The sequence below is a fragment of the Physella acuta genome, unplaced genomic scaffold (genome assembly GCF_028476545.2).
Source record: "Physella acuta isolate Inbredline_101_S28 unplaced genomic scaffold, ASM2847654v3 ptg000511l, whole genome shotgun sequence".
Classification (NCBI taxonomy): domain Eukaryota; kingdom Metazoa; phylum Mollusca; class Gastropoda; family Physidae; genus Physella; species Physella acuta.
In genome coordinates, this window is record NW_026732030.1 from 474,954 (window position 1) to 502,777 (window position 27,824).

The window sequence follows — 27,824 nt, forward strand, 5'->3', positions numbered from 1 at the left end:
TTTTTTTCAATTGTATGAAATTAACAAAATAATTTATAAATTAATTAACTACATTGATCACAGTTTTTATTACAATATTCATCTTGATCATTTGATCATCATCCAGCGTGAGAACAAAACTTTCAATTTATAACCAGCTCTAAGCTGTACGGTTGCCAGGCAACATGTCCTCCAAGTCAGCCAATGTAAAGGCAGTAACTGCCCAGACAGCAGCACACAAATCCATTTGCTTGCTGTCCTGCACTGTCATGGTGTCTCCCTCACTGTGATGGAAGTCAAAGTAGTTCCCATTGTCAGTTTTAATGCTTGCAGCTGGTACACCTACATTTGGCCAGTCAAATATGTCTGACATCTCAGCCCCCTGGTCAACCAGCGTGGCATTAACCCTGGCCAGCAGAGATAAAGCCAGGTTTTTCATGATCTTCATGGCTTCATCTGAACCTGTGAAGCCCAGCCCTTGTGGGGTAAATGTTCCCATGTCGGACTCCATAACAATGTCAAAGTTCTTTGACTCGTTTTTGTGTACTCTAAAGTAGTCCTGGCCGCCCCACACACCAAATTCTTCGCACGTCCACAGGACCACACGAAGTGTTCTCTTGGGTCGTAGGCCTAGTTGCCGCACCAGGGATAGGGCCTCCCAAGATATGAATGCCCCACCCCCATCATCCATGGCTCCTTGGCCAACATCCCAACTGTCAAGATGGCCACTGACTAGAACAACCTGAAATAAATATTTGTAAAGTTTACCAAACGTTTAAAAATCGATATTCAGAAACTAATTGAACACAAACAGTTACCAAGCTAAATATTTATGAGTTGTATAGGCCTACTCACTAATTTTAAATAAACTACTTAACTGAAGCACTCTCTTTTACAGTTTTTAGTCAATGTGTAGTTTTCATAAATTATGTGTGGTTTACTTCACGATTTATAAATAAATAGACCAATATTTTTAGCTACAATCTCAAACTTAAATTATTTAAGTTGGAAAGTGTTCAGTGTATTTAAAATACATAGTACATACACAAAGTGTACATCAAGCTAACAAAGTGGACAATGTACAGCTGGAACATAAAGTAGTGTATACAAAGTACAAAAATGGACAGCAAACATTAAGCAACAAAAAGTACACAGTGTACATAAAATACATAAGTAGACAGTATACACTAAGCCCATAGTGTACACTAAGCACACAAAGTAGAAAGTATGCACTAGGCATTAAATACTAAAATGCAGTGTACACCAATAATAAAAAGTAGTGTACACCAGGCATAAAGGGTATATAGTGTACATCAAGCATGTAAAGTATACAGTGTACAGAAAGCATGTAAAGAAGACAGTATATACCAAGCATGGAATAGTAAATTACACATTATGCAACAAGCATGTAAAATAGACCTGCATATAAACAAGCACATTAACTGGACAGTGTACACAAACATTTAAACTATGTACACATCAAGCATTAAAAGTAGGCAGTGTTGACCAAACATAAGCTGGACAGTGTGCAATAAGCACATAAAGTAGTCTTCAAACACCAAACACAAAATTAAACACCTGTTCAGGGTAAGTGCTGCCTTTGATTTCTGCCACAGTGTTATACGAGGTGAGATAGTTGAGGTTCTGAGCCTCCATGTAAAGAGTCACTGTGATTGGCTCACCCCTGCTGGATATCCTCCACATCAACTCCGCATCTTCAACTGTTATACATGCTGTTGGAATCTACAGTTGCAATAGTTAGGAAAAAAATATAATGGTAGACTACTTATAATTTATAACTACCCCTTTGCTAATCTCCAGTATTTCTTCCAGACTTTTTTCTCCGGGGAGGGGGTACTTGAAATTTTCAGGGGGGGGGGGGCAGTAAACTTTCTTCGGGGGGGGGGGGCAGAGACTGTTAAAAGTATATATGTTCTATATAAATTATATAAATTTCATTTTTTTCGGGGGGGGGGGGGGCGGAAATTTTTTTTAAAAGAGATGCCTGGAAGAAACTCTGTTAATCTCAATGGAATATAATTTAGAGAACTATCAATAATCTACTCAATATTCCCCTCCCTCCACCCCATACCATTGGAATAATGTAAAGGGCTAGAGATATTTTACAATCACTCCAATCTACATAACTGGAAAAGAAGCTTTTCTCTGAATGCTCAATCCCTTATTTCGACACTGGTTACATGATTACACATAAGGCTTGTAAGTATGTCACTTATTTCTCATTTCTCATACTTGCCAGCTAATATTTTTCAAACCAAATGTGAATATTTTTATTAAATCAGTTAAAATAATAATAGAAAAATTCCATGTTTTTGCTATCAATTGGAATCATGTTCAAAACAATTAATTCAGTTCGAAAATGTATATCTCTCCCTGGCTAATAAGATTTTGAATTTAAAGCAAGACTTACAAGCCAAATTGGGTTCCTGTACAAACACTAAAACGTTTCTACTTTTAAGTTTTTGAATTTTGATTAATTAACAATACAAGCTGTTTCTAAATTTTCCACAGAATGACAGCTCTTCATTTAATATTCTTTTATAAAAAGGTTTTGATTGAAAATTATATCAAAATACATCTAAAACTCAGATTTTCTGAAGCATTAACTTGTTTTTATGCCCACCTTCTTTATGTTATCATCATAGGTTTGTTCCCCAGTATGTGGGCTGTACACAGAAAGGGGTGTGGCACTTCTGACTAAAGATGCTACAGCACCCAATTTAGCTGCCTCTGTGGCTCCCCTGCTTCTGTAGGCCACACTCTGTCTTGGAGAGTAAATTATACATTGACAGTTTTATAGACCAGCCAAAAAAAAAATATATAAATCGTTTTACAAAGTTGGAAGTAGGAAACATATAAATGTTATAGGGGATTGTGAGTGTGCTGAGTAAGACTGTAAGAGTGTTGTTTTGCCAGCCTGATGTTTCCCAGTTATCTACCAAATGTTGAAACTGATTAATGGTTACATTTACAGCTATTAACTAGATAATGACCTTATGGTTTAGCACAAACATGGTTTATTATTTACCACTATGGTATTTATTATTTATATAGACATATAGAAAATGCCTATTACATGTAAGAATAATGTATTTTTTCGTCAAGCTTATGGCATATAAAGTTTATTTTTAAAATAAAATAAAAAATTACCCATAATTCTCCCAAATTTGGTTATAAACAACAATCTTTCCTTTTGCTTCACTTGCACGTGCATGCAGCTCATCAAAAGAGCAAACCTTAAAGAGTGTAATAGTAAAATGTATTGCTGTATCTAGTCAGTCTAAGTACTAAATAATAAACTATGGTACAGATTCAAACATTATTAGTATTTTGTATTTTCATTAAGATTAAAAATTAACTTTATTATATTTTTGTTTTATAAAAAACAAAGTACATCAACTGACATATCAATCTGTTTACATAAGGTGGGGAAGGGCGATCAATATATGTTAACACACTATTTAGCTGATTTTGATTTCCCCATCTAATTACCACAAAAGAGCCAGCCTAAATAACCATAACTCAGTGTAAACCTACATATTCAACAAGTGTCTGATAAAATAAATAAAATGTCTAACAAAAATCATCTTAAAAAACTGGTGTTAGATTACTGGGAGTAAATTAGTAATTGATAAAACTTGTTAATGTCAATATTAGCCCTATCCCTAGCTAAGAATCTTACACTCAGATAACATAACTTGTGCATGGTTCCAAATGTTGATTGTGCGTTATGAAGAGTTCCTTGCACATTTTCTTAAAAAGTGGTAACAGAAGAAGGTATATACATTTTGTTTAAAAGTGGAAACTGAGAAGATATTATGCACAAACACCCCAACAGTCAACCTACACTAAGGGGCAGAAGAAAAATAGCTCTAACACAAGTCCTACTATTAAAACATTACCAACAGCCTCACACAATTATTTTTTAAGTGTCTTTATATTGTTAGACACTGGTACCGCAGACACTCTTGTATTTTAAACAGAAATAAGTTGTAAAAATAGCTAGAGACTGACTACTAAGACTTGTGCAGTGATCCCTTCCTTGGGCGTGCCAACACTGAATCCAAGTCCTAGAATAGATAACTTTTTTCTACGTGGAGAGATCATATAGGCCCATTCATTGCCACGGACCCAATGTGGAATAGTAACTGGTTCCTTGTGGACATTCTCCAAGCCATCTCTCTTGAACTGGTCCACCATGTAGTCTATTGCTTTCTCAAGGTTGTTGCTTCCACATAGTCTAGGATTTAAAAATAAATATTTTAAATTAATTACCTGTTCATTTATAATTTTGAAAAAAAAATTCTATTTGAGTCAAATGAAAACTCTAAAGTTATTTAAAATTAACATGATGTAAACAAATCTAAAATAAGAGATAAACCATGTGTATATATGGGAGCAGGACATTATTCTTCTGTCAGTTAGACCTCTAGCATTTCCCCATGATCAATATCATATTCTACATATTCTACATTACCCCTACCCAAAAACTGTAGCAGGATATTACCCCCCCCCCAGTTGATTAATCATAAACCCTATACCAATAGGGATAGGCCTACTTATAGGTATACCTGTCCATGTTAGAACTGGGACTAGGATTAATTTTAAGTTTGCAGAGGGTTAGGGGTAGGCTAGGGATAGTGGAAGGGGGGGGGGTGGTGGTTGGGAGCAGGATATATATAGAGATGGATGGGGGGGTATTGAAATGAGGTAATGTCGGAGAGTTATGATCGAGGGGTAATGTCCAAGAATGTAGGCTTATATTCAAGGGGGTAATTGTCCTATGGATGGGGTGTTAAAGGCAGGCTTAGGGAGCAGGGTCATTGACAGTGGCGTGAGATGTCTTGCTCCCTTGAGATTCATGCATACATTTATTGATGACCCACCTGTACCCAAATTGATCTGTCATGTTGGCCAGTCTGTTGTACACTTGACCTTTAGCTGGACCGGTCAGCACATAGTCGATGATTTGATCAGCAACAGATTTATGACTGGCAATGTCTGAAGTAAAACTGTTCAAATCTGTCCATCCTGTCTGGCTAGTGCTGACCAGGGATGTCCACCCAAACAAACACACCGTCAGAAAAAATGAGGTCATGCCGATAATTATCATCATTCTTTGAAGGAAAGTTGGCCTGATTACTTGATCTAGTTTGTAGGCCTAATGATCCTAGTAACTTATATTTATGAATTATGTAGTCCTTTATCCAGTAGATAACAAAATTTTAAAAAGTGAAGATTTTGAAAAGATTAGCAAGGTCCTAAGTAGATTGATAGATATTGGAGATCTATACTGATTAACCTGTTCTCTATAGTCTATCTATAGGCCTACTATCTGAATCTATAGATATACATTTTAGGGTAAAAGGAACCAAGATATTACCTAGATCTAAACTTAAAAGTGACTGTCAATTAAAATATAGGTCTATCCCATAGAGGTGCCTGCAACAGTTACGGGGGTGGTAGTTTACATTATTGTGGCTAATCTAATATTTATCAACAGCTGATACATATCTAAGACATGAAAATAAAGTAAAAGCTCGTAAAAAAACTACACTTTTGGCTCAGAATAGAAACCGTAAGGTGTGATAACTTACTCACTGCAGCTATGCTTTTAGCTTATGCCACATGGGTTGTGGCCCTTTTATAATAATGTATGACCACCTGGCGAACCATTGCATACATTTATTATTCATTGTGTTACAACATATGCAGTTGTCATGCATGTTGAAATATTTTTTTTAGAGCAGCCGTTCCCCCGTTAGTCTAATGAACAATTTAGTTATAGAATATTGTTAATGATAGCCAATAGCCTAAACTTTTAAAAAATTACACGGAAAGGCACTGCTTATTCTGTTGGCTACGAAGTAACAATATTCCCGGTGTTTCTATAAAAATAAAACAAAGACGAACGTTTTAAAAAGAATCCTGTTACAAGAATAACTAAAGGCATGTTTACCCGTTACACTGCTGATGCTGGAGGGGAAGGTGGGGGGGGGGGGGGGGAGGTAGGACATGTGCGGCAACGTCCGTTATCTTAAAAAAAATCATTTGGATAAGGAGTCGTCCATAAACGACGTCACGCTTCTTTGACGCTTTTTAATGCCCCCCCCCTCCCCTCCGTCACACGTCGTCAAAAAAATTCAGACCCCCCCCCTAAAATGACGTCACGCCTAAGCCTACAACCCCCCTCAATTTTTTCTTAAAACATCGATATTTTTCCAAAACTTTGTTAGAACTATGTCAACAGAGTATTTTGATCAATTCATATAACAATTTATTAAAACAGTTTTCTAACACGCTAAATAACGGCTAAAATTAATTTTCTAACATTGCTTTTTTGTAATGCAAAAAAAAGTGACGTCACACCATCTGACCCCCCCTCCCCCTCATCCACACCGTCACAAAATTTCGGAACCCCACCCCTCCCCCCTACGAATGTGACGTCATTTATGGACGACCCCCTAAGGGGTGGCTGAGAATGTCATTTTAGCCAATGGTTCAATTTTTTAAATGACAAACGTAGATGTCGTTCAGTATAGATCGGCAAACGTGGTGAGTTATGAATAACACATACACGCAGTACGTACATGTTAAATAATGGCACACCCCACAGGCCTATATTAAACTATTTCCAAGGGGGACTAATCACCTAAGCCATAGCCTACTGGCAGCTGTACTGCCATGGTCTGTCACTGATCACAATAGTTCTACACGCACTAGACTGTCACTGATCACAATAGTTCTACACGCACTAGACTGTCACTGATCACAATAGTTCTACACGCACTAGACTGTCACTGATCACAGTAGTTCTACACGCACTAGACTGTCACTTATCACAATAGTTCTACACGCACTATGACTATAGACTGTCACTGATCACAATAGTTCTACACGCACTTATAGACTGTCACTGATCACAATAGTTCTACACGCACTTATAGACTGTCACTGATCACAATAGTTCTACACGCACTAGACTGTCACTGATCACAATAGTTCTACACGCACTATGACTATAGACTGTCACTTATCACAATAGTTCTACACGCACTAGACTGTCACTGATCACAATAGTTCTACACGCACTATGACTATAGACTGTCACTTATCACAATAGTTCTACACGCACTAGACTGTCACTTATCACAATAGCCAAGGTCTACGCGCACTAGACTGTCATTGATCACAATAGTTCTACACGCACTAGACTGTCACTTATCACAATAGTTCTACACGCACTAGACTGTCATTGATCACAATAGTTCTACACGCACTAGACTGTCACTTATCACAATAGCCAAGGTCTACACGCACTAGACTGTCACTTATCACAATAGCCAAGGTCTACACGCACTAGACTGTCACTTATCACAATAGGTCTACACGCACTAGTCTTTCACTTATCACGCTACAAACGTCTTAGTTTTATTTGAAACTTGATGTCACCTATCTCACACCTATGATTCATGAAATTTATCCGTACCACGCACAGCCTATGGTCCTTCACATTTGTATCAATTATAAAACATTGTGTTCATACACACAGGGCTACATGCAGGATGTTTTTGTCACGTGATATGACCTGTTTCATATACTAGGCCTATCATCTTTTATCTAAAATCTTTTGTATAGACTGTACGAAGGCCTACTTTGACGATGAAGATCTATCTTATAATAAGTGTCCGATAAGGGATTAGAAACTGATATGGTATCTGAGTTTGGTTTAGAAGTATTAGCCCCGAATAGAGTAACATTTTTTTTTTTTAGACAAAGTCGTTGACTGAAAAATTAAAGCGACCAAAACAACCAATTTTAATAGGAAAATGACTTCGCAGCATTTATAATTTATACAATCTGTAGGCTACAAGGGAGGTAACATTCGTTTGGTCATCTAAGGTCCAATCACAGTGCTTAGCTCTGATGTGTGCTAAGTAATTCATTTTTATCCCCGAACAGATACTAAAGTATACCCTAAGTTGAAAATGCTGAATTAACTTAATATTGTGATAAGAAATGTGTTACCTTTAATTATTTTTTTAATTAAAAAAAAACAATAAGATCTTAAAGAGACAATTATTATTAAATTATTGACACAAGATGTGGTCTATATTAGATATAAGTTTGACAAGATTTATAGAGGACATGATTTCTTAAACCACCTGTTAAAAAAATATTGCAGTGAGAATCTATAGAATACATTTCATTTAAGCTGTAATAATGTCTTGAAAACTATGGGATTATGATGTGATCACAAATTACACAACCAGATAGATTTTAAATATGAGCTACAGTAGCGTACGCAGGGGGGAGCAGGGGGAGCGGCCGCTCCCCCTCCGGCCATTTTCAGCAAAGTGGCGCCTTTTTGGAAACTTTTTAAACTCAAAGTTTTAAACAATGATATTTGTTAAAAAAATATTTTTGGTCGGCACATCTATGTAAATCACAAGATTTCTTTTCATGCAGCAATTAAGTATTATTGTACTAGTCTAGTAGTGTCTACGTTTACAACGCGTATTAACAGCTGCATCAGTTTGCCATTCTAAAAATAACCATTACGATGCATTGCAATGTTTAAAGACCTCTACGGTAGTACCACTTGGCAAGAGGGGTGTTAAGTTTAAGGCAACTGTATAATGTATTAGCTTACGAATAATTGAATTAGAAAATGTTATACATAAAACTTCACACATAATTACTTTATATATACAGTTTGAATCGCGTGATTAATTTAAAAAAAATTACAATACAGAAACAAATACAACTGATGTGGCACCTCTATTTAAATTTACTTATGAGCAAACTGCGTAGTGGTGGGGAAATTTTGACATGGCCAACAACGTCATCACGATGAAGTAGTATTCTTACAGTTTGGGCGATAGTGATTACGACTACAAATTATATGAAACAGTTACAACTCCCTCCCCCATGGACCCCTCTGTAAAAACAAATATTGTCATAATACCACTGCTACTTATTTAAATCTATTTCTGTAATATATATTTGTGTAATATACATGTATGTTTAGAACAGTCATTTAAAAACTGACGCTATGTTCACTCTGAGTTGGTTATCTCTCCCCCCCCCACACCTCACCACCGCAATTGTGTAGAGCGACATTAATGTCACACCTAGGTATACACTGGGTTGGATAATTGATCTAAAGTGAACGGACAGTGGTGAATGAAGTTGAACCCCCCCCCCCCCAACCCACCCCGAACTAATTTGTTAATTACATGTATAAAAACGCGTAATGATGTACCAAAGTACCATGCCGGCAGAAAATTAGCTTTTTAAACGTAAAACTCTGTGAATGTTGTTTTTGCAATTAACAGTGAAAAGGTGTGTGATCAATACAGTGATCTAACCCATACCTATCACTATGTTAAAAAAATGATCTTTGAAGTTAATACAATGAAACAGTAGTTAATTGTTTTATATGATCTGAACTAAAAGACAGATCTTTAGTTAAAAGTAGGCTGTTCTTCTTATTCTGTTGCAATTAAATCGAAAAGCGTGGTTTTATACCAACTCTAATTTTAAAAACTTTCATTATGCTGTAATAATTTAGCATTTATGATGGCGATATATTGAATTCTGATTATAGACAAAAACATTTTGTAAACACGAATAGTGTTAAGCAATTTCATTATATTCTAAAGTAATTATTTATTTGTTTTGACATTTATAATTAAATGTGTAGATATATACAAATTTATATTAAGAGAGTGATTATTTCCCCTATTTCACTTGTCTTAAATAATTTCCCAGGAATTATTATGTAAGAATTTTTTTTACAAGAATTACATAACAGATTGTGTTACGTTCATTGTTTTTGGTTGTAGTGTATATATATATATATATAGATATATTTAGATTGATACAATTTTTGTTTTGTCGGCCTACATTGTGTTTTTTCTTATTTCTTCAGAGCGCTACTTTCAATTTATTTTACATCATAATATATATATATATATATATATATATATATATATATATATATATATATATATATATATATATATATAAATATATATATATATATATATATATATATATATATATATATATATATATATATATATATATATATAAAATACACGTATATAGAACGTGTTAAAAATTCGTCGCCTTTTTTTCCTCTTTTCGCTCCCCCTACAACGAAAACCTGGATACGCCTCTGATGAGCTACTTATACTATTAAAACAATAAAATAAAAATACTGACTGTTTATTCTATAGATATGAACATTGGAACTTCTAAATTAGTCTGATTGAATGCAAAACCAACTTAAAAACCTAAACTAAATAATTTAAAAAAAAAAAAAAGCTTTTGTGTTATGGGGTCGTCCATAAATGACGTCGCACTCGTAGGGAGGAGGGGGGAGGGTCCGTAATTTTGTGAAGGTGTGTGATGATGGGGGGGGGGGGGGGGTCAGATTGTGTGACGTCCCACTTTTGCATTATAAAAAAGCAATGTTAGAAAATAAAGTTTAGCCCTTATTTCGCGTTTTAGAGAACTGATTTAATAAATTGTAATATGAATTGATTAAAATACTATATATGTTGACAGTAGCTCAGACAAGATTTTGGAAAAATATCGTGTGACGGAAAGGAGAGGGGAGGTAAAAATTGGCAAAAACAGCGTGACGTCATTTATGGATGACCCCCCCCCCCCCCAATAGGCCTATTGTAACTATGACATGGAACGTATATTTGTTTAGACCTGTATTTAAGTCTACTAAAATGTGATAACTGCTACTGTCTTTAGATCTAAAACATTTAATTTAAGCCGATGGCGTAGTGACCCTTCCCGGCGCCCCGGGACAAACTTTCAATTTGGCGCCCCCCTCGGGAGCAAATTTTCGATTTGCAACCTCCCCCCCCCCTCTCAAACTATTAATAATGCAAAAATGCAGCTAAAATGACATTTTAATTTGTTATTACAACCCATTTTGGCGCCCCCTAAGGTCGGCACCCGGGGACATATGTACCCCCCTGCCCCCCATTGCTATACCTCTGATTTAAGCTTCACGTCGCTGATAAAATATCTTAGACCAAATTAAATATATATATATATATATAATTCTTTTCTGGGAGACGCTAGAAAACAAGCTGTAAACGCGCTCCCTACCACCCCCACCCCAACATGGTCTGGTGAGCTGTGGTTCACTCTAAATGTTTACAAACAGAGCCAGGTTTAGTGACGACTATTAGGGGCAGCCTAGTTAATATAGTTTGAAACGATTTTAAACGTAGGGGGGGGGAGCAGTGGCGTAGCGAGGTCGGGTGTCACCCGGTGCGGCACTTAATGGTGTCACCCCCCAGAGGCATAGAGACCCTTCCCAGGGACAAACTTTCAAATTTTCGATTTGCACCCCCCCCCCCCCTAAACTTTCGATTTGCACCCCCCCCCTCAAGTTTTCGATTTGCACCCCCCCCCCCCCTCGAGTTTTTCTCTATATATTTTGCTATTTTTTGACTTGTTGTCACCCCCCTAAATGGTGTCACCCGCTGCGGTCCGCACCCCCCGCCCCCCCCTCGCTACGCCCCTGGGGGGGAGGGTAACTAAGTGGAGTTTACTTTAACGGAGGAGGGGGGGGGGGAGGAGGGGGGGGGTTATCTTCTTTAACGAGCTACTTATAGTGTTTTAAAGAAATATTTTCAGTGGCAGCGTTGGTAGTGTCGAATTCACAAATTATGAATAACTGAAAAGTAGAAAAAACGAAAAAACAACAACTAGATCTAAATAGCGGCGTATGATGCCGCGGGTCGGCTCGTTGTAATTATTTCGATACCTTTTCCAGGTTTTAGCAGTCTCAACGTCACGGAAAATGCTTTTTCTATATTGCCAAGGGAAGCTACTAGGAGAAACAATTTCTTCATCAACACTTCCGTGAACAATAAATAAATAAATAGGACTTCGATCTAAGATCTCTACACTAAAACTCCTAAGATCTATTATTTATGTATACATTTTAACAGGATGATTAGCCAGTTTTTACTTTGGCATTTGGTGTAGGCCTGTTTTTTAAAAAGTTTCTCCTTATGCAGTCCACTTACTACTAACTACTAGATCTAGATCTAGACTAGTCTAGATCTAGATCTAGAGATCTAGTTTAACTTTAATTTAATAAATTTAACTGTCACTGTCACTGAGTCTGAGTAGTAACGTAGCTCCCACTACTCCCAGTAACACACTAGATTCTAGATCTGACTCAAATTAAATTATAAACTGTACTCCTCCTCTGAGTCTGTCTGTAGTCGCGTAAATAGATTTAGAATCTAGTAATGAGTGTATTTATTATGTACTACGTAGATTCTACTTCTTAGTACTTTACTACAGTAGTTAGTTACAGTGTGAGTACTACCTGGCCAATGGTGAATGGAAAGAAGTCTCAAGAGAAAAATTTGGGATATCCAATAATGGAATCTTTAAAAAAGGGGTGTTGGGTTGTTAGTAGTATTGTAATCTTGACTAATTTTATGGTTAGAAATTAGGGTTAGGCATATGGTAGGACCAGGGTTAGGGACAGGGTTAGCATTGACATTAGCCAGCTATGTGTGTGTTTAGTTAACTACCAGTAACCTAACACCCCTTTTTTAAAGAATATTACATTATCGGACACTGATATAAAAATTCTCCAAAATTTGATTAGACAAAAAAAGTCACAGAAAAAAAATCATGTTTTATAATGATAATCTGACTTCTTATAATAAGTAAAAATACTAGGCCTAAGTCTAAAATTAGTCTAAAATTTTGTTACATTTTTATTCAAATACCGGTAGAAAAATTAATTAGCCTATAAAAGAAATTTAAGCATAATGTGTTTTGTGTGTTTTCTTACCATAGACCTATCCTTCATTGGCCTAGTCTGTCCACATTTGTACTGTTGACAATTGCACCAATGACAGCTTTTGTACTGTGTTGGCTTTTTGTCTTGATCTTAAGTTTTGTTTGTTATGTTTTGTTGATAAATATGGGCAGGAAAAAAAGGTGGTTGAACTATTGTTGTGATGAGTTGAGCAAATCAATCATATTAATTGTTTTTTTCCCATTACATGCTAATTCAAAGATAAAAAACCAATAGGCTATGAAAACTGAATAGTCTGAACATTCTATTAAATTATATGTAGGCTAATTATATTAAATGTTATGTGTAATGTTTAGCAGAATTAAAGCCTATATACTTCAGACTAAATATTTTATGTATTTTATAAATACAACATATGCACATATATCTAAAATATTTACATTGGATTTAATAATTGTATGCCGATTTGCACTTCTGGACACTTTACTTCATACATAAAAATATTAGCAAATTTTGATGCAAATACATGTTAATGTTTGTGACTTGTTTCCTACTATTGTTCTTTTTAGCCAATTTTATAAATTGTCAAGTTTATGCAAAGTAATTAGAATATTAATAGAGATTTACTACTTTACTAAGTAGTTTCAAATTAACCATTGCAACATCCAGATAAAGTTAATTGTTAATCAACAAGACTTTTTATGTTAAAACAGTAGAAATAACATCAATCTTCCATTGATTCAAGTACTTTGAGGTTGCTAATTAAAGAAGAACTGATGTTTTTTATGTTCATTTAATTTTAAATAAGACCTAGAGCTGCAAGCATGAAAGCTAGTGATAAAGTGCATGTGTTCTAAATCAAATATCTTAAGGGGATATGCTATGTTTTTTTCTATTTTTTACACTTTAAGATCTAAAGCCTTTTGAATACTTTTATCATATTTGGCATATAAAAGTAAGTACTAAACAGCAAAAAAGAGGGTCGAAAACAATTTTGGTTGTCATGGAAACCCAAAAAACCTCCGCCATTTTGAATTTTTCGGTACTTTTAAAAATACTAAGGCTTTTTTATTTATGCACCTATAGCAATCAAATTTAAACTGCTTATATTTCAGTATATATTAAAACTTTTGTCACGACAACTTTTTGAAATAATTACTAGTAAGAATTTTACAAGGTCTAAAAAATCGTACCCTTTTAAGTATTCAAAAGTTTCAAAATGTGCATATTAATTACCAAATACTTTTTTTCTATGAAAGCAATCACAATTCCCTCGTGACAAAAGTTGTATTTTCGCATCAAGAACATTTACTGAAAATATGGTTTGCATTGTTTAATAAATAAAAAAGTAGTAGGCTTTTTAGTGTTAAAAACCTGCGAACTGAGAAAAACAGCCAAAAGTAACGAAAACTAGGTCAGGAAAGTACCATATCCGTGTAAACTGCAAAGCGATTGTAAGCTTTGGGTGTTTCCGAGATGTAGGAAATTAAGTTTATTAGATACATGAGAAATCCAGCTTTCCAATGATGTCAAATACAATATAATGACGGATATAAAACGTTTTATAGAGAGCTTGTAAGATTGGGAAAAATTGATTATTTTTTAATTAATAGGGTCATAACAATCGTAATTTAAACACATAAAATATTTTTTTCTCTTTAAAGTTATTTTTTTTCTTTATACAAAAATGGACAAAGTATCCAAAAGTGCAAGAAACCCATCATGACGAAAAACAAGAAATTTTGTGATTTTTTTCCGCGCATATCCCCTTAAAGTGAAGTAATTTTTCAAGAAATAGATTTTTATTAGTATTATTAGCGAATGTTAATTCCTCTTTCTTGCAAGTACTTAATAAAATAATTATAATTAACTTATCATGAATAGTCAACAAAAATTCACCATTCATCCCACCATTACGACACAAGCAATAACTTGACTCCCCTTTGGACATTTTTTTTACAAAAAGAAATAGTTGACAATTAGTAGTTATAAATTTTAAGTTTATCATTATACTATACTATTTTCATTAATTAACTATGATTACCTACTGACTAGTACTAAAAACCTTAACAATATTTGATTTGCAATGTTAGATTGAGAAGAAGAAAATAGAACGGTATAATAACCTGAATGTTTTTTTTTAAAGGGAGTCAATACAGGCTTATATAGTTTTTCTTTTTAATATAAAACCAGGCCTTACACTTGCAACTGTTTTAATTGAATCAAGTATTTCCTGTTTTCTAAAGCGATGTGATTTCCATAATTTATTTTGAAAATCACAGGGTTTTTTAAAACACCACTTACTGTCAAAAAACTTTGAGGGGTAGAACTAAAAAGGATATATAATTTGAAAGCATTGGATTTTTATAGTTTCAGATTATAAGGTGCAGGGGTTTAAAAATATTTGCAGTATCCCTTAGCTTAAGATTACTTGATAAACTAAAATTACTGTAACAGGCAAAAAGTACATTTAACTGACAAAATTTAGCAATACTTTATTATAATATTTGCCACCTTGCTTGCTATATTTCACACTTAACATATACACTTGCATAAAAAATGTTTATTTCTCCTCACGTTATGTTGACAGGTGACAATGGACAGCGATCTGCTTACATCTGTCTCATCTACGGAGTTGACCCTCATAAACAATAATGTTGATGAAAATGGGGCAGGTCTACATGTCCTTTCAACTGACTTTGGTCATGGATCAGAGGGCATGATGGGAGAGTTGTCCTCTGATGATTGCAGTAGAGGTGTTATATCACTGCCTGCTTTAACATCAGATATGTCAAATACCATGATGGAGAAAGATGGAGAAATTACACTTAATTCTGCATTTATTCCTCAAAATGCTGTCTTACTAGAAACGCCAAGGGGGTATGTATTTTTTTTTAAAGCCTAAACCATTTTTTGTCATATTATGCATAAATTGTAGGTGATTAAATATTTAAAATGCTGTTACCAAAATTTGCTTAAACAGTTTATTGTCCTTAAATAACTTAAAGATGTAGTTCAGTGTCTTAAAAATGTTCTTAAAATCATGCCATTTCAACAAGATAGTTAAGCTTTTTTGAACATTACTTCTTTCAGAATGCTCTGTTTATTTTTTTGTAAGCCTTAGGCTTAAATGTAATTAGTAAAAAAATGTATTTAGATCCTCTGACAATTCAGAGAAAGGAAACATTCTAATAGTCTATCTCTACCTCAGTACCAGATGTTTCTTTTCATTAAACTTCATTAAATTATTATAGTACTAACTTTCTGTTTTCTGTTTAGGTTAATGTTGACAGTGCCTGAAAGTATGGTTAATATATCATATGGTGATGATTCCTCACCAAGTGATTCCTCAAGACCTCTACTTTCTTGCATCCCAGGTTAGGTTTTTTTATGGTTGTTTTTCTTCGGTAAATGTTTTGATTTCATTCTTTATACTAACAGATATGGTCTAGATTTTAGCCCAAATGCCACAAGCAGAGAGAAATTGTATGGGGAACTAGCAAATCTAGAGATGACCGTGCAGTGTGTATTTGACATTAGTCTTGTAATATGATTCCTTTAATATAGAAAATATTAAAAATGATGAAGAGGAAGAAGAAATTAAAAATCAACTATCTGCAAATCTACTTTGATCATTTCCATTTCCTAGACTGTACACATCAGAAATAACCATTGAGGGACTAACTGTTACTTGTTGCATTTTACTCGTGATAGAGGAATGGTTGACAACTGACTTGTTGACCTAGAGCTCTGATAGAACATTGTCTTAAAGCTTTGACTTTTTATTCAGTTTCACTGTTTGGTACATGTGATGGGTCAGTTGACACAGTTCCTGAGTATGGGGGTGAGGCGTCTAATGAATCACAACTCAATGATGAAAATGAGGAGCTGAAGTACACCACACATCTTGGGGTAACTATGCCATTAAATTCTATAACACTGTTGTAGAAAATTACTTTGTAAAAATGGTTAACTCTTCTGTTAAATAAAATACAACTGCTGTGGGAAAATAATATTCACTGTAATGATTTTTAATGCACTCCAGTTATAGGATTAAGTTTGAAAACATATTTCTTATCAACTAGTTTTTCCATTTGTTTATATCAGCGGTGTAAAGTTGGATGAAACAATTCCGGACTTTTACTTTGCTCTAACAATTGACTTCCCCTTACCTCTACTATGTCATTCTTCCAACTAATAGTTAATCTGTCCTCTAGAAATAAAATAAAAGGTTGCAACATTTTTCATAAAGATGCATAATGTATTTCTAATATATTGACTTTTAGGGTGCTGTTTCTTCAATGGAAAAGGATGGTTTAAATCAACAGTTGACAGTATCAGAAGAATCAACAGAAATGTGTGTCACAACAGTAAGTTAACACTTTCTGCTTCACCTAAAGTTTTTAAAATTTTGAGAAAATGTTCCCATTATTCAACCTCAGGATTCTTGTGTGAAAAATGTATTTTTAAATCAATAACAGAAGAAAAAAGGTGGCTGGCCAAAAGGTAAAAAGAGAAAGATCAAACCTACATTCACTGGACCCAGGGCCCCAGTAACTGGGTAAGTGTAGCGTGTGTGAGTGTAACTTGTATCAATTGCAGTTTGTATTAAGTCTAGTTAGTCTCTACTATCCTCTTTGGCCCCATAAGTTGAACATAACATAAGTTTCTTCACCATTTGGTACACAAGTAATGCAACTTTTTTTTTTTAGAATATATAGTTTATTTAACTCTATTCCAGGTCTCAACTATCTTATCTACAAATATTCTGTATATAATAATCTATAAGAAACAAATGGCCCATTCTCTCTATCACCAACTATAATACATTTGATGTGGGTAACACAGTTATACAGATGTGCTCCTTATTTATATTAAAGATTAATTTAACAATATATATAAATTTAAGTCAACTGATAAATTAATTTAAAAAGTACAACGAGAAGCTAAGTTTGCAGCTTAAATTACCAATGGTAACTTACACTACACTACATTTTCTTTCACTACAAGGCAGTACCTTGTTTAACACATCTTCTCATGTAGTACAGTTAAACACCATGTTTACTTAAAAGCTTTTACCACAGTAGTTATCCTTCCCTTCATACATGACATATGTTTTCAGTCTTATGCTGTCAGGCCTTTAAGCTTCTTAACCTCTACTTTTAATCACCATCCAACCCTTTTTATATTACTATTCAAAGAATGCACTAGAAATAAAAAAACAACACTATTCTACTTAGTTCAGTTGTTGGAACCATTAATTAATTTCTCTACTCTCTTATGTTGTGATGACATCAGACAATTAATACCATTCAGACATACTAAATGTAGCTGAGACAATAACAACATAACCTAGAACATGTGTAGTTGTTTTTATTTTTACCGAGGAGTGTTTTTTAGAGCAGTTTTAAAAAAGTGAATTTATATGATTTTTAAAAATATTTTTGAAATAATAATATATCTAAGCATCCATTCTAATGTTTAATTCTTTTAAAAATGTGTTCTAGGTACGTGCTCTATGCCTTAGATAGAAGGAAAAAAATAAAAGAAACCCACCCAGGTATCACATTTTCAGAAGTAACAAAAATTCTTGGACAAGAATGGAGTACCATGGCTCAAGAAATTAAAGATGTAAGCCATACACATTTTTTAGCCATAAATAATGTAATGCATATAATGGAGGGAGTTCTGATTTAGTGATCATGTGAGACAAGGTAGAGAAGGTTAATATATTTGAAGTTGTATATTTAAAAAAATATTTGGTGTTAAACCTTTCAATGAATAACCCATTTATAATGTTTATGAAGAATAACATAATTCGCCAATATTTATTAATTCATTTGACGTTAGGCAAACCTGATTATTAAATTGAAATTTATGCATATCGGAATGCAATTTTTCCATCATTTAAGCATTAAAATTACTATATCTGATTAAATAAATGCTATCAAAAATGTTTACTTTGTCAGAAATATTTAGCTGCTGCAGCAGAAGATAAAAAGCGCTACAGGCAAGAGTTAAAGGCATTTAGATCATCTGACACATATCAAGAAACAGTGAGAAAAAAATTGCTGTTATCCGATGATGGTATGTAGTCTTCAATGTTTCTAGAACTAATCAAATTAGTGGTAAAGAAAGCTGATTTATTTCCTTTGGATAATCCCAACTTTTAAAACAGACTCAAATATTAAGCTTATCCTCAGTATGGATAAATCTTAAGCGCATTCTTACAGCCCTCTCATGAACAGATATCACTATAAAATACTGTGATAATTTGTGTTTCAAAAGATAATTGGTTATCTCAACAAGTATATATTAACATAAATTTATGTTCACAATATTTTGCTAAACACTTCTGTACTAGGTTGTTATAGCAATAGTAATCGGTAAATATGATATTGTATAAAATAATATGCAAAAGAATTCTGTTTATTCATTGTTCCATCTCTTTTAGCAGATTTATCATCTATTCAAGAATCATCAGATATTTTAAACTGTGATGAGGTAAGCTATTGATTTTACAGTACTTTACTAACAATATTAAGCTAATTATATACTTTAAATGCATGGCAATACTATTATTCTACACAATTCAGTGAAGTTTATTATGCTAAATCCAGTCAAGTATTGACATGGTACTAGTGAAATAAAATACCTTTTGAATTTAGTTATTTTAAGAGCTTAAATATTTTCTAATAAAGTTTTGACCTGTCCATTACAAAGGAAATATCTAATGAGCTTTATTGTAAAGTGTGTCAAGTGTACTTCAACAATCTTCATAATAAGAGAGAGCACATGTATGGTAAATTTCACATACAGAATGTTGCTGGTGAGTAGGATGATACAGTAATAGGTTGCACAAGTTATTTAATTTTTTTTAAATATACCAACAAAAACCTATTCTTTAGCGCTCTTATTTTTTATAGTTGTTTTACAATTTTTTGTTAGGCACATATACAAATAATTATAAAAAAACTGTGTGTGAGGGTGGGGATTTTTAAGATGCGAAACGAATGAATCCAATAACACACAGTTCAAGTTCAACTATAATTGTTCTTTATTAAAATGATATATATGTTCAAGTTTCTACCTAACTGATCTACACTGTACTATTTACTTCTACTACTGACTGTTCATACCACATGCTACCTACTACTACGCACTCCCATGATCAATCCTAACACTAACTGTTCTCTACATTCTACAATCTCACGCCTTCTACCTCGCTAGCTAATCATGATCTCTTAACTGTCTACATTCCTCGGCCGTCTCTGACCGCTACCTATCAACTCCTGGCCCATCGCTCTACTGACCCACGCCCCAGTGGTCAGCTGACCATACCACGTGACCGGTCAGTCTCTGAATTTTCATTGGTCTACCTCTGACTAACACGCTAAAGCCTATTTCTGCTATCTACCTGGCTTCGACGCAACATTGCGTCATCACACTGTGTATACTTGATATTAGATTTTTAAAAATATTCTGTTGTGTAATTACTTCAACCAGTTCTCTCACTAAAGGGTTTGAATTATAAAAATTATTTTCAAACATTTCTAAAAATAGTAAAGTTTTCAGGATTCTACTTATTTTTATTATATTTACAAAATAGGAGAAGTTGAAAAAGAACTACTACGTCAACAAAGAGAAGAGCAGGCATTTATGGATGGTGCTCTGGTAGTATCTGAGGACATGTCACAGGATGAGTTCTCTACAGCTTTGAGAAGCAATGCTACCAGTAGTGTTAGCAGCAACAGTAGTTCTAGCTCAACCCCTCCAGGTCCTGTTGATATTCATGGCTTTATGATGGAGTTCATCCACAAAAACTATGGTGAGCTAACATTTTTTGTGTAATACCTGACATTCTTTATAGCTGTATCAGTTTCTGATAATTTTATTCTGTTGTATTGCAATTACCTTTTTCTTAAATTTCATTAAAAATTTATTTATTGAAATAACTAGTGTTGTTTTAACCAATTACTGTAAAACAGTTAAACATAAAAAAGTAACATGTACACAATATATACTTAATCATCTAAAGTGCAACCTCTAGAGTCTAGATACCTTTACCCTTAGATAACCTGGGTGTACTTGATCAAGAAAAGAATAGCTTTGTTCAAATAATACTCCAGTCAGCAATTATTGCACTTGGCTACACTCTTCCATATACAACATTAAGCAATAACAAAATCTTAAAATGATTTATGATTACCTCTCATTGTTATGTCATTTTTTTAAGAACGTGAACAGGAGATTTCAGTGCTTAAAAAATGCTTAAACAAAGGCTTGCAATACAATGTGACTATGTGTAAAGAAATACAAGAACTCCAAGACTATCAAAACAAGCTGGAAGAGGAGATGAAGTCCCTGACCACTACCACATCTGCTCTCATTGTCCAAAGTGATGCTCTTAAAATGGTTCCTACATTATTTGGTATCATAAATTTATGATCAGATTAGTTATTGGAAGTTTGAATGGTTATTCCATGTTTACATGCTTGCGATTTTGTAAAACGTTTTTTGTACCAAAAATTATGAGCTATATAAACAGCAGTAAACTCCAAGAATACTTTTTCTAGTTAGACATTCCTATTGATACATCATAATTTTTCAATAAATAATGTGATAAAAAGATTGATGCAGACTTCTGCCACTGTTAGTGTAAGAACAGCTAGTCTCCAATGATTTTGAATAATGCAGTTAAATAAAACACAGGTTTTTATTATAAAAAAAAGAATATTTTATTAATGATTCTATGAGATGCCATAGTCACAATTATGATTGCCAAGATAATATTTAGTTGTTTCTATATTTTGTTTTAATTGATGTATCATGTGTATAAGTCACCCAGCTGTGATGGGTACCAGACTAATTGAAGCAAGTGAAGCTGGCCTTAATTCCTTACTTGCTTATGTGAAAGAAACTTTGTATGCTCTCTTTCAATTAGCCCTAAGAAATGTCAGTTCTATGATTTCATAATAAAGCTTGAAACATTTAAGAACATGTGACAGATTAAGCTGTTTTGGTTAATAAATGATACCCTGACCAATTGACAGGTTCAATTACTGACTAGCTATTACAAATGTGTTAATATTAAAATATTTATTTCAGTTTAATTCTAGAGCTCTACCCAACTAATTTCTGTTTATGTATGAAATTTTAGTGGGCAAGAAATAAATGAAAATAAAGTTGTTTTTGATGAAAGTATGTCTTTTTAATTACTTTAAACAGTGGGAACCTTGAAAAAGTTAGACATCAACAGTATTCATAAAGACAAAGACAATTATTGCTAAGAACTATTTATTTCTGATATCTGCTTTTTAGTCAACAAACATGTGTTGTGACCCTCTTTATTTCTGGCAATTTCTATTGCAAGGAACTGTGTACGAACACCTGAAACAAATAAATACCAAACTTTATGTGAATTATCTTAAAATTGTACAGAAACATTAACAAACACAACAAGTAAAAAAAAAACCCACCAAAGTGTATGTAACAACCCTGCCCAGGAAAAAAAACAGTATTTTCTAAATACAAATATGCCTCTTCTGTTTGTTACACAAAAGAAACTCACTGAATGTTGTACTATCTGGATTGTAGTCATCTTCACAGTTTAATCTTAACAATGTACCCATGTTGAAGTCTTCTATTTCCCCTTTGAAAGACTCACAAAAATTTCTCCATTTCTGCTCAAAAGAGAATATAATTTTGATGAGTGATATAAACAAAAAGAATCATGTTAATAGGGTAGTAATCACAAAAAATGCACAAGATCACCAAGGAATGATTACGTGCTTTTAAAAAGAAGCTTTAAATATCCAACTTTGAAATTAATTTAATTGGGCGATAAAACCACAATTGCAAATGGATAGTCACAGGTTAAGTTCCAATTTTGCAAAAATATTATTGCACAAGTTATAATTACTTTTATACTGACCTAGTCAATAAGCATACACAATAAAGAATGTCTAAAACTAGTAAATGACATAAGCAGCATTTTAAAGAGGGAAAAATAATATGACATGTATGTTACTAAAGAAATTAGTGCTACCTCTTTTGATTCAGGTGATTTTAAATCCTCCTCGTCTAATTTTGCAACATTTAAATCAGGAAACTCCTTGCGAAATTGTTCGTAGATTTTATCATCAATTTTTGTCAACCTTAATCGTGAAGCATCAACTGATGAAATAAGCTGGGATTTAAAAAGTTAAACAAATTAAAGGAAGCCATGATGATGAGAAAAAGATAGTAAAATTATCCTAATGGAATGAATACATACATTATAATGAACTGTTGCATGGTCCATTGCACGAACAGCCCACTGCATCTCTAGACCAGCCTTGCATTATAATAAAAAAAATATCAGTTATGATAATTTATCATACCAAAACCTTAACCAGGCACAAGAATATAATGTTATAAGACATAAAAAATACAATGTATTTAGCCTAATACTGAGTAATACATTAAATAAAACAGCTTACATCATTGCCCATTTCCTCTGGTCGTCCAAGTGCAGCTCCTATCTGATTTAACTCAGAAGCATTCTGTCAGACATTTAAAAAAACAAATACTTATAAATACTAGGCCTAAACTTAAACATGTTTATATTAAAAAATATAGGCCTAATAGTACTTAGGCCTACTACCTCAAATCAGTGGAGTCGCTAGGTCGGGTGTCACCCGGTGCGGCACTTCATGGTGTCACCCCCCCCCCCCATATATATACATATGTGAGTGTGTGTGTATCGACCTAGATAAGCCTATAATTGAAATATATGCCACAAGGTAAAAATTTAGAGAAAACCCTTGAGATTTCATTGTATCCACCACCAACCAATCAAACGTGCACTTTTTCAGTGTTTTGGTTGGCTGCTGTCACTGCTGATGCGTTTTTGGAATTAGGCCTAACTAAAAAGGGCAGAAAAAGCCTTTTTCCTCCGCGTAGATCGAATTTTTTAACATTATTAAAATGGGCCTTAAATCAACCCTTTTTAAAATTGGACAGAGATCTAGATCTAGTCATTTTTTCAATAGGGAGATATTTTGATTTGTTTTGGTTTAGGCATGACACACAACACTGTGCGTGCATGGTATGTGGCCTGACCAACTGAAAGTAAATTGTCTATATATATTTGTTTTGAGTTTATATTTAACTCAATGCAACAAGCCTACAGTTGAGGGGGGGGGGGAATGGGGAAATCTGTCCGGGATTCAAAGGGTCGATTCTAAATTTAAACTACTACACGAGAATCTAGATCTATTAATTTTAGGCAAATCATGACTGAATCAACTGAATGAGATATTTAGATCTAGGTACTTTAGTAATAGCTACTTTTTTTTAGTATCTAGATCTAGATTTAGTAAAGTCAAGTATAAGTAAGTAAAGTGTAAGTTAATGTAAGCCCCGCTATCCCCGCCCGACCAAGTGTATGCTGCTGACTGCTGGGTAGGCATTTCGATGTCCGCCATTTTGTTTAATCTGGCCACATCCGAAATTTTTCAAGCCAACTTTTGTAATTTCGGCCATTTTCCATCCAAGTGCTTAGTTATCATGAGAGAATCGATAAATTAATGTATTCGATACGTCAAAGTGGGCTGTTTTTATATTCTATGTTTGTATGGAAAACTATTAGTTACATTTTAACATATCGATCCCAATTTTATCGAGGTATCTTAGCGAGCACGTCTCATTAAACGCAGTAACCGACTTCTTTCAATTAGTATTAATTTTAGCAAGAAAGTAAAGTATAATAAGCTAGACATTAGTTGTAATGAGCATCCTAACCATTCTCAAGAACAAAAATAACAGTTTCATAGAGTTCTTTTCATTGGAACATGCTTAAAAAGCATTGGTAAATCTTGGGGGGGTCCCGCTGACACAATTTTTTAACAGGGCGATAGGGGCCGCGAGGTTACCTATTATCGATAGAACCAAATTTCGGCATTTAAAAAAGAGATAAGTTCAGGAAACTAGATCTAGTAAATAAGTAATGCCAAACTATTTTGATGGGTGGAAATGTTGGTTTTATGGGGCTTTTTAGCTCTTTATAACCAGATATTGCTTCTTGCGTGAAGTGAAGGGGATCTACGCAATTTTAATAATGACGGCCGAGTTAAAATTTTTATGACGGTCCATAGACCATATGCATGAAATATAAAAAATCGCACATTTGATATTACTGTTTAACACTATTCATTGAATTGGCAAGATTTTAGCTTATAGAATGTTTTTTATGGATTAAATAAAATTTAAAGCAATGGAATTAATAGTCCCATTCATTAATAATCTTCCATATTAGTCATTTTCAATTGGGTAATAATAATAGGCCTAATTAAAATTTTAAATAGTAATAAATAGGCCCTTATAAATATTAGGCCCCTATAGAATAGATTTAGATCTATGTATTTTAATGAGTAATTGCTTATAAGAATCTAATAGAACTAATATTTATTGCATCAAGCTTAAATATATAATTATGTTGTAAAATTACTTATGGATGATGTCTAAACTTTAGTTACCCCGTTTCAGGAAAAACTGATTAAGAAAATAATTACAAAGATTAAATTGGTCATTTCTCAGATTATAGTATATTATCTTTAAAATTTAATAATAGCTAAAATATACTACTAGATCTATAGAGGCATGGAAAGTAAAATAAATGAAGTCAAAGATAAAATAGAAACATTAACACTTCACTTTAATAATGTGATCTAAAGCAACAGTGATAGATACATTTTTTTAAAAGTCAAAAAGAAAACAGAAACAGTAACACTTTGAACAATGTGACTTAATTTTATAACTTAAACTAAGCAACAGTAATTTTTTTTAAACAGTAGGTTCAGATCAGCAAATAAGGCAGCTGTCTATCCTTCAGTTGCGACACATCTCATCTAGTTTCTGTAGGCTGTCTATTGATTAACCATCCTTGGCTACTTATTAAAAGTAGCCTATAACTAATGCTACTAATATTTAGATATTTCAACATAATCCTAACCATATCATATTCCAGTATGAGTATAATACACAGGTATTATTGATACAAGATTTCAGTGCCACCCCCATTAATTAGACTTTATTATATGTGATTGTCTTTTTCTCCTAGCATTTTTTTGACTTGTAAATTTCTATTCCCAACATCCTTAAGCATCTATGTGCTAAGTTTTATCTTTGTATCATCAATAGCAACATAGATATTCAGTATGAAAAGTGACTTGTGGCAATCATAGTAGAACGGCACCGCACTCCTTAATTGGGCTTTATTAAGTTAATTATTAGTTGTTTTCCTTTTAATTAAGCTGTATTTCACTTGCATATTCCTGTTGCCTGTACTCCCTAGCACCAATATGCAAAGTATTATCAATATATCTTTATTAACAACAGAGTTGTGCAGTTTGACAATAGACTAACGTTGCTCTCTATATAAAAACGCCATGACCCTTAATTAGTCTTAATTATTTTTGGTTTTACCTTTACTGATCTTTATTTCAATTGCATATTCCTGTTGCCTGTACTCTCTAGTATCAATATGCAAAGTTTTATCATTACATGTTAAAAAATAACAACGCTATATGAACTCAAAGAAGGACACCAAATATTTTGCAACTTTACAATAAAATATAAGCTGTTTAACATACAACTTAAAAAATTCATAAAAAAAAAACTACTGGGCCTACAGTGATAAATTTAGTGGTTTATTAAATGGCAGTTTATGGCCTTCAATATTATGTGTGTTTTATCATTCTGAGATAATTAGGCAAAATTTACCAAAATGCCTACTGCTGGGCCATGGGGAGTATGCATATCCGTATTGAATTTATTTTACTAATTATGTGAACTAGGCCTAATCAAGATCTATGAAATTAGTCTCACCAAATTAGACATTGAGAATGCCATATTGAAAATATAAACGATACACTAAAAAGTCTTAAGAAAAATGTAGATCAGACAGTAGAATAAGAATCTAACATCATTAAAATACACACACGTTTGTTATGAGTTATTTTTAGAACTGCCGCAAAGAGTTCTACTTCCGATTTTTCGAGCTGAGGCAGCCAAACATAAAATTAAAATGTAGGTTAACTTAGGCCTAAGGGATAGATCTATGTTAGCCTAGTAGAATGAAAACGAAAAAAGAAATTAAACAAAACTTAATAAGAGCAACTGGCGTGAGAAGTTTTTTTTTACAAAATTAAAATATAACCAATCGATCAGTTTTTCTGCATTCATATGTAGGCCTAAATTTAGTATGCTCGTCAGAGTCCTAAGAGACTAATCAGTATTTGTTGCAATTTTTTAAACAATTGTCTTTTATTCGGTTGTCTTAGATTTCGAAGGCCTGAAAAGGGGAGGGGGGCGAACTCAAATTTCGGGGGGGGACGGGGGACGACGGAAGACGACGACACACTGTTAAAAGTACATATTTTCTATATTAATTCCATTTCGTCAGAGGCGTAGCGGGGACAAACTTTCGATTTGCACCCCCCCCCCTCAAACTTTCGATTTGCACCCCCCCCCCCTCAAACTTTCGATTTGTACCCCTCCTCAAACTTTTGATTTGCAACCCCCTCAAACTTTCGATTTGCACCCCCCCAAACTTTCGATTACTTTTTCCAACCCATTTTGGCGCCCCCTAAGATCGGCGCCCGGGGACATATGTCCCCCCCCCTGCCCCCCCCCCATCGCTACGCCTCTGCATTTAGTTCGGGGAGGGGGGGGGGGGGGCGAAGAGCGATAAACTTTCTTCGGGCTCCGAAATAAAAGCAATATTGCTTATCTTAATTATTATTTAAATAAGACATACTAAAGAATAGCATAGTTATAAAAAGGAATGTAGGCTATTCAAAATTAATTATATAAACACAAAAAAGTCATATAAATAAACTTAACGCAAGGTACCATTACAAAAATCAAGCGTACGTGTTTATACGTTTTTGACCGGCTGTTCTCAATCTTGGGCAAACAAAAAACAAAATAATGTGATACAAACATTTTAAAACACGATTATCTC

The 27,824-nt window shown here is 33.8% G+C and overlaps 3 protein-coding genes across 11 annotated transcripts; 1 reads left to right on the forward strand and 2 right to left on the reverse strand.

Annotated features, from left to right (window-relative positions):
• Nucleotides 1-51: 51 nt before the first annotated feature.
• LOC131944828 (carboxypeptidase Q) lies at nucleotides 52-7,603 on the reverse strand. 7 transcript variants are annotated; one of them, XM_059305658.1, is made up of 7 exons: nucleotides 7,490-7,603; nucleotides 4,887-5,201; nucleotides 4,015-4,240; nucleotides 3,151-3,236; nucleotides 2,624-2,765; nucleotides 1,558-1,722; nucleotides 52-721 (listed from the first exon to the last, which is right to left on the reverse strand). In XM_059305658.1, the coding sequence occupies exons 2-7, from the start codon at nucleotides 5,114-5,116 to the stop codon at nucleotides 140-142; spliced, it is 1,431 nt and encodes a 476-aa protein (XP_059161641.1). In that variant the 5' UTR covers nucleotides 5,117-5,201; nucleotides 7,490-7,603; the 3' UTR covers nucleotides 52-139. The 7 variants fall into 7 exon arrangements, with proteins under 7 accessions (XP_059161641.1, XP_059161645.1, XP_059161639.1 ...); XM_059305662.1 differs by having other exon boundaries at nucleotides 4,887-5,117; nucleotides 7,490-7,596; XM_059305656.1 differs by having other exon boundaries at nucleotides 4,887-5,117; nucleotides 7,464-7,593.
• Nucleotides 7,604-11,887: 4,284 nt separating this feature from the next.
• LOC131944826 (uncharacterized) lies at nucleotides 11,888-21,771 on the forward strand. 2 transcript variants are annotated; one of them, XM_059305654.1, is made up of 12 exons: nucleotides 11,888-12,020; nucleotides 15,408-15,697; nucleotides 16,097-16,194; nucleotides 16,608-16,729; nucleotides 17,104-17,187; nucleotides 17,299-17,378; nucleotides 18,325-18,448; nucleotides 18,787-18,904; nucleotides 19,272-19,321; nucleotides 19,541-19,646; nucleotides 20,427-20,645; nucleotides 21,054-21,771. In XM_059305654.1, the coding sequence occupies exons 2-12, from the start codon at nucleotides 15,414-15,416 to the stop codon at nucleotides 21,263-21,265; spliced, it is 1,497 nt and encodes a 498-aa protein (XP_059161637.1). In that variant the 5' UTR covers nucleotides 11,888-12,020; nucleotides 15,408-15,413; the 3' UTR covers nucleotides 21,266-21,771. The 2 variants fall into 2 exon arrangements, with proteins under 2 accessions (XP_059161637.1, XP_059161638.1); XM_059305655.1 differs by having other exon boundaries at nucleotides 19,275-19,321.
• A 54-nt stretch (nucleotides 21,772-21,825) lies between these two features.
• LOC131944832 (protein PBDC1) lies at nucleotides 21,826-26,813 on the reverse strand. 2 transcript variants are annotated; one of them, XM_059305676.1, is made up of 6 exons: nucleotides 26,687-26,813; nucleotides 23,299-23,361; nucleotides 23,094-23,153; nucleotides 22,866-23,006; nucleotides 22,389-22,500; nucleotides 21,826-22,207 (listed from the first exon to the last, which is right to left on the reverse strand). In XM_059305676.1, the coding sequence occupies exons 1-6, from the start codon at nucleotides 26,708-26,710 to the stop codon at nucleotides 22,104-22,106; spliced, it is 504 nt and encodes a 167-aa protein (XP_059161659.1). In that variant the 5' UTR covers nucleotides 26,711-26,813; the 3' UTR covers nucleotides 21,826-22,103. The 2 variants fall into 2 exon arrangements, with proteins under 2 accessions (XP_059161659.1, XP_059161660.1); XM_059305677.1 differs by lacking the exon at nucleotides 26,687-26,813 and adding an exon at nucleotides 26,285-26,304.
• Between the last annotated feature and the right edge of the window lie 1,011 nt (nucleotides 26,814-27,824).

Coding starts and splice junctions, on each gene's coding strand:
- LOC131944832 (XM_059305676.1), bottom strand. CDS start 26,710: ATGGCATTCTCAATGTCTAATTTG. Junction 23,362..26,686: donor CATTCTCAATGTCTAATTTG/GTGAGACTAATT, acceptor AATGTCTGACAG/AATGCTTCTGAGTTAAATCA. Junction 22,501..22,865: donor AATCACCTGAATCAAAAGAG/GTAGCACTAATT, acceptor TCTTTTGAGCAG/AAATGGAGAAATTTTTGTGA.
- LOC131944828 (XM_059305656.1), bottom strand. Junction 4,241..4,886: donor ACAGATCAATTTGGGTACAG/GTGGGTCATCAA, acceptor TTTAAATCCTAG/ACTATGTGGAAGCAACAACC. Junction 1,723..2,623: donor ATGATGATAACATAAAGAAG/GTGGGCATAAAA, acceptor TTGCAACTGTAG/ATTCCAACAGCATGTATAAC.
- LOC131944826 (XM_059305654.1), top strand. CDS start 15,414: ATGGACAGCGATCTGCTTACATCTGTCTCATCTACGGAGTTGACCCTC. Junction 19,647..20,426: donor TCACATACAGAATGTTGCTG/GTGAGTAGGATG, acceptor TTTACAAAATAG/GAGAAGTTGAAAAAGAACTA. Junction 20,646..21,053: donor GTTCATCCACAAAAACTATG/GTGAGCTAACAT, acceptor CATTTTTTTAAG/AACGTGAACAGGAGATTTCA.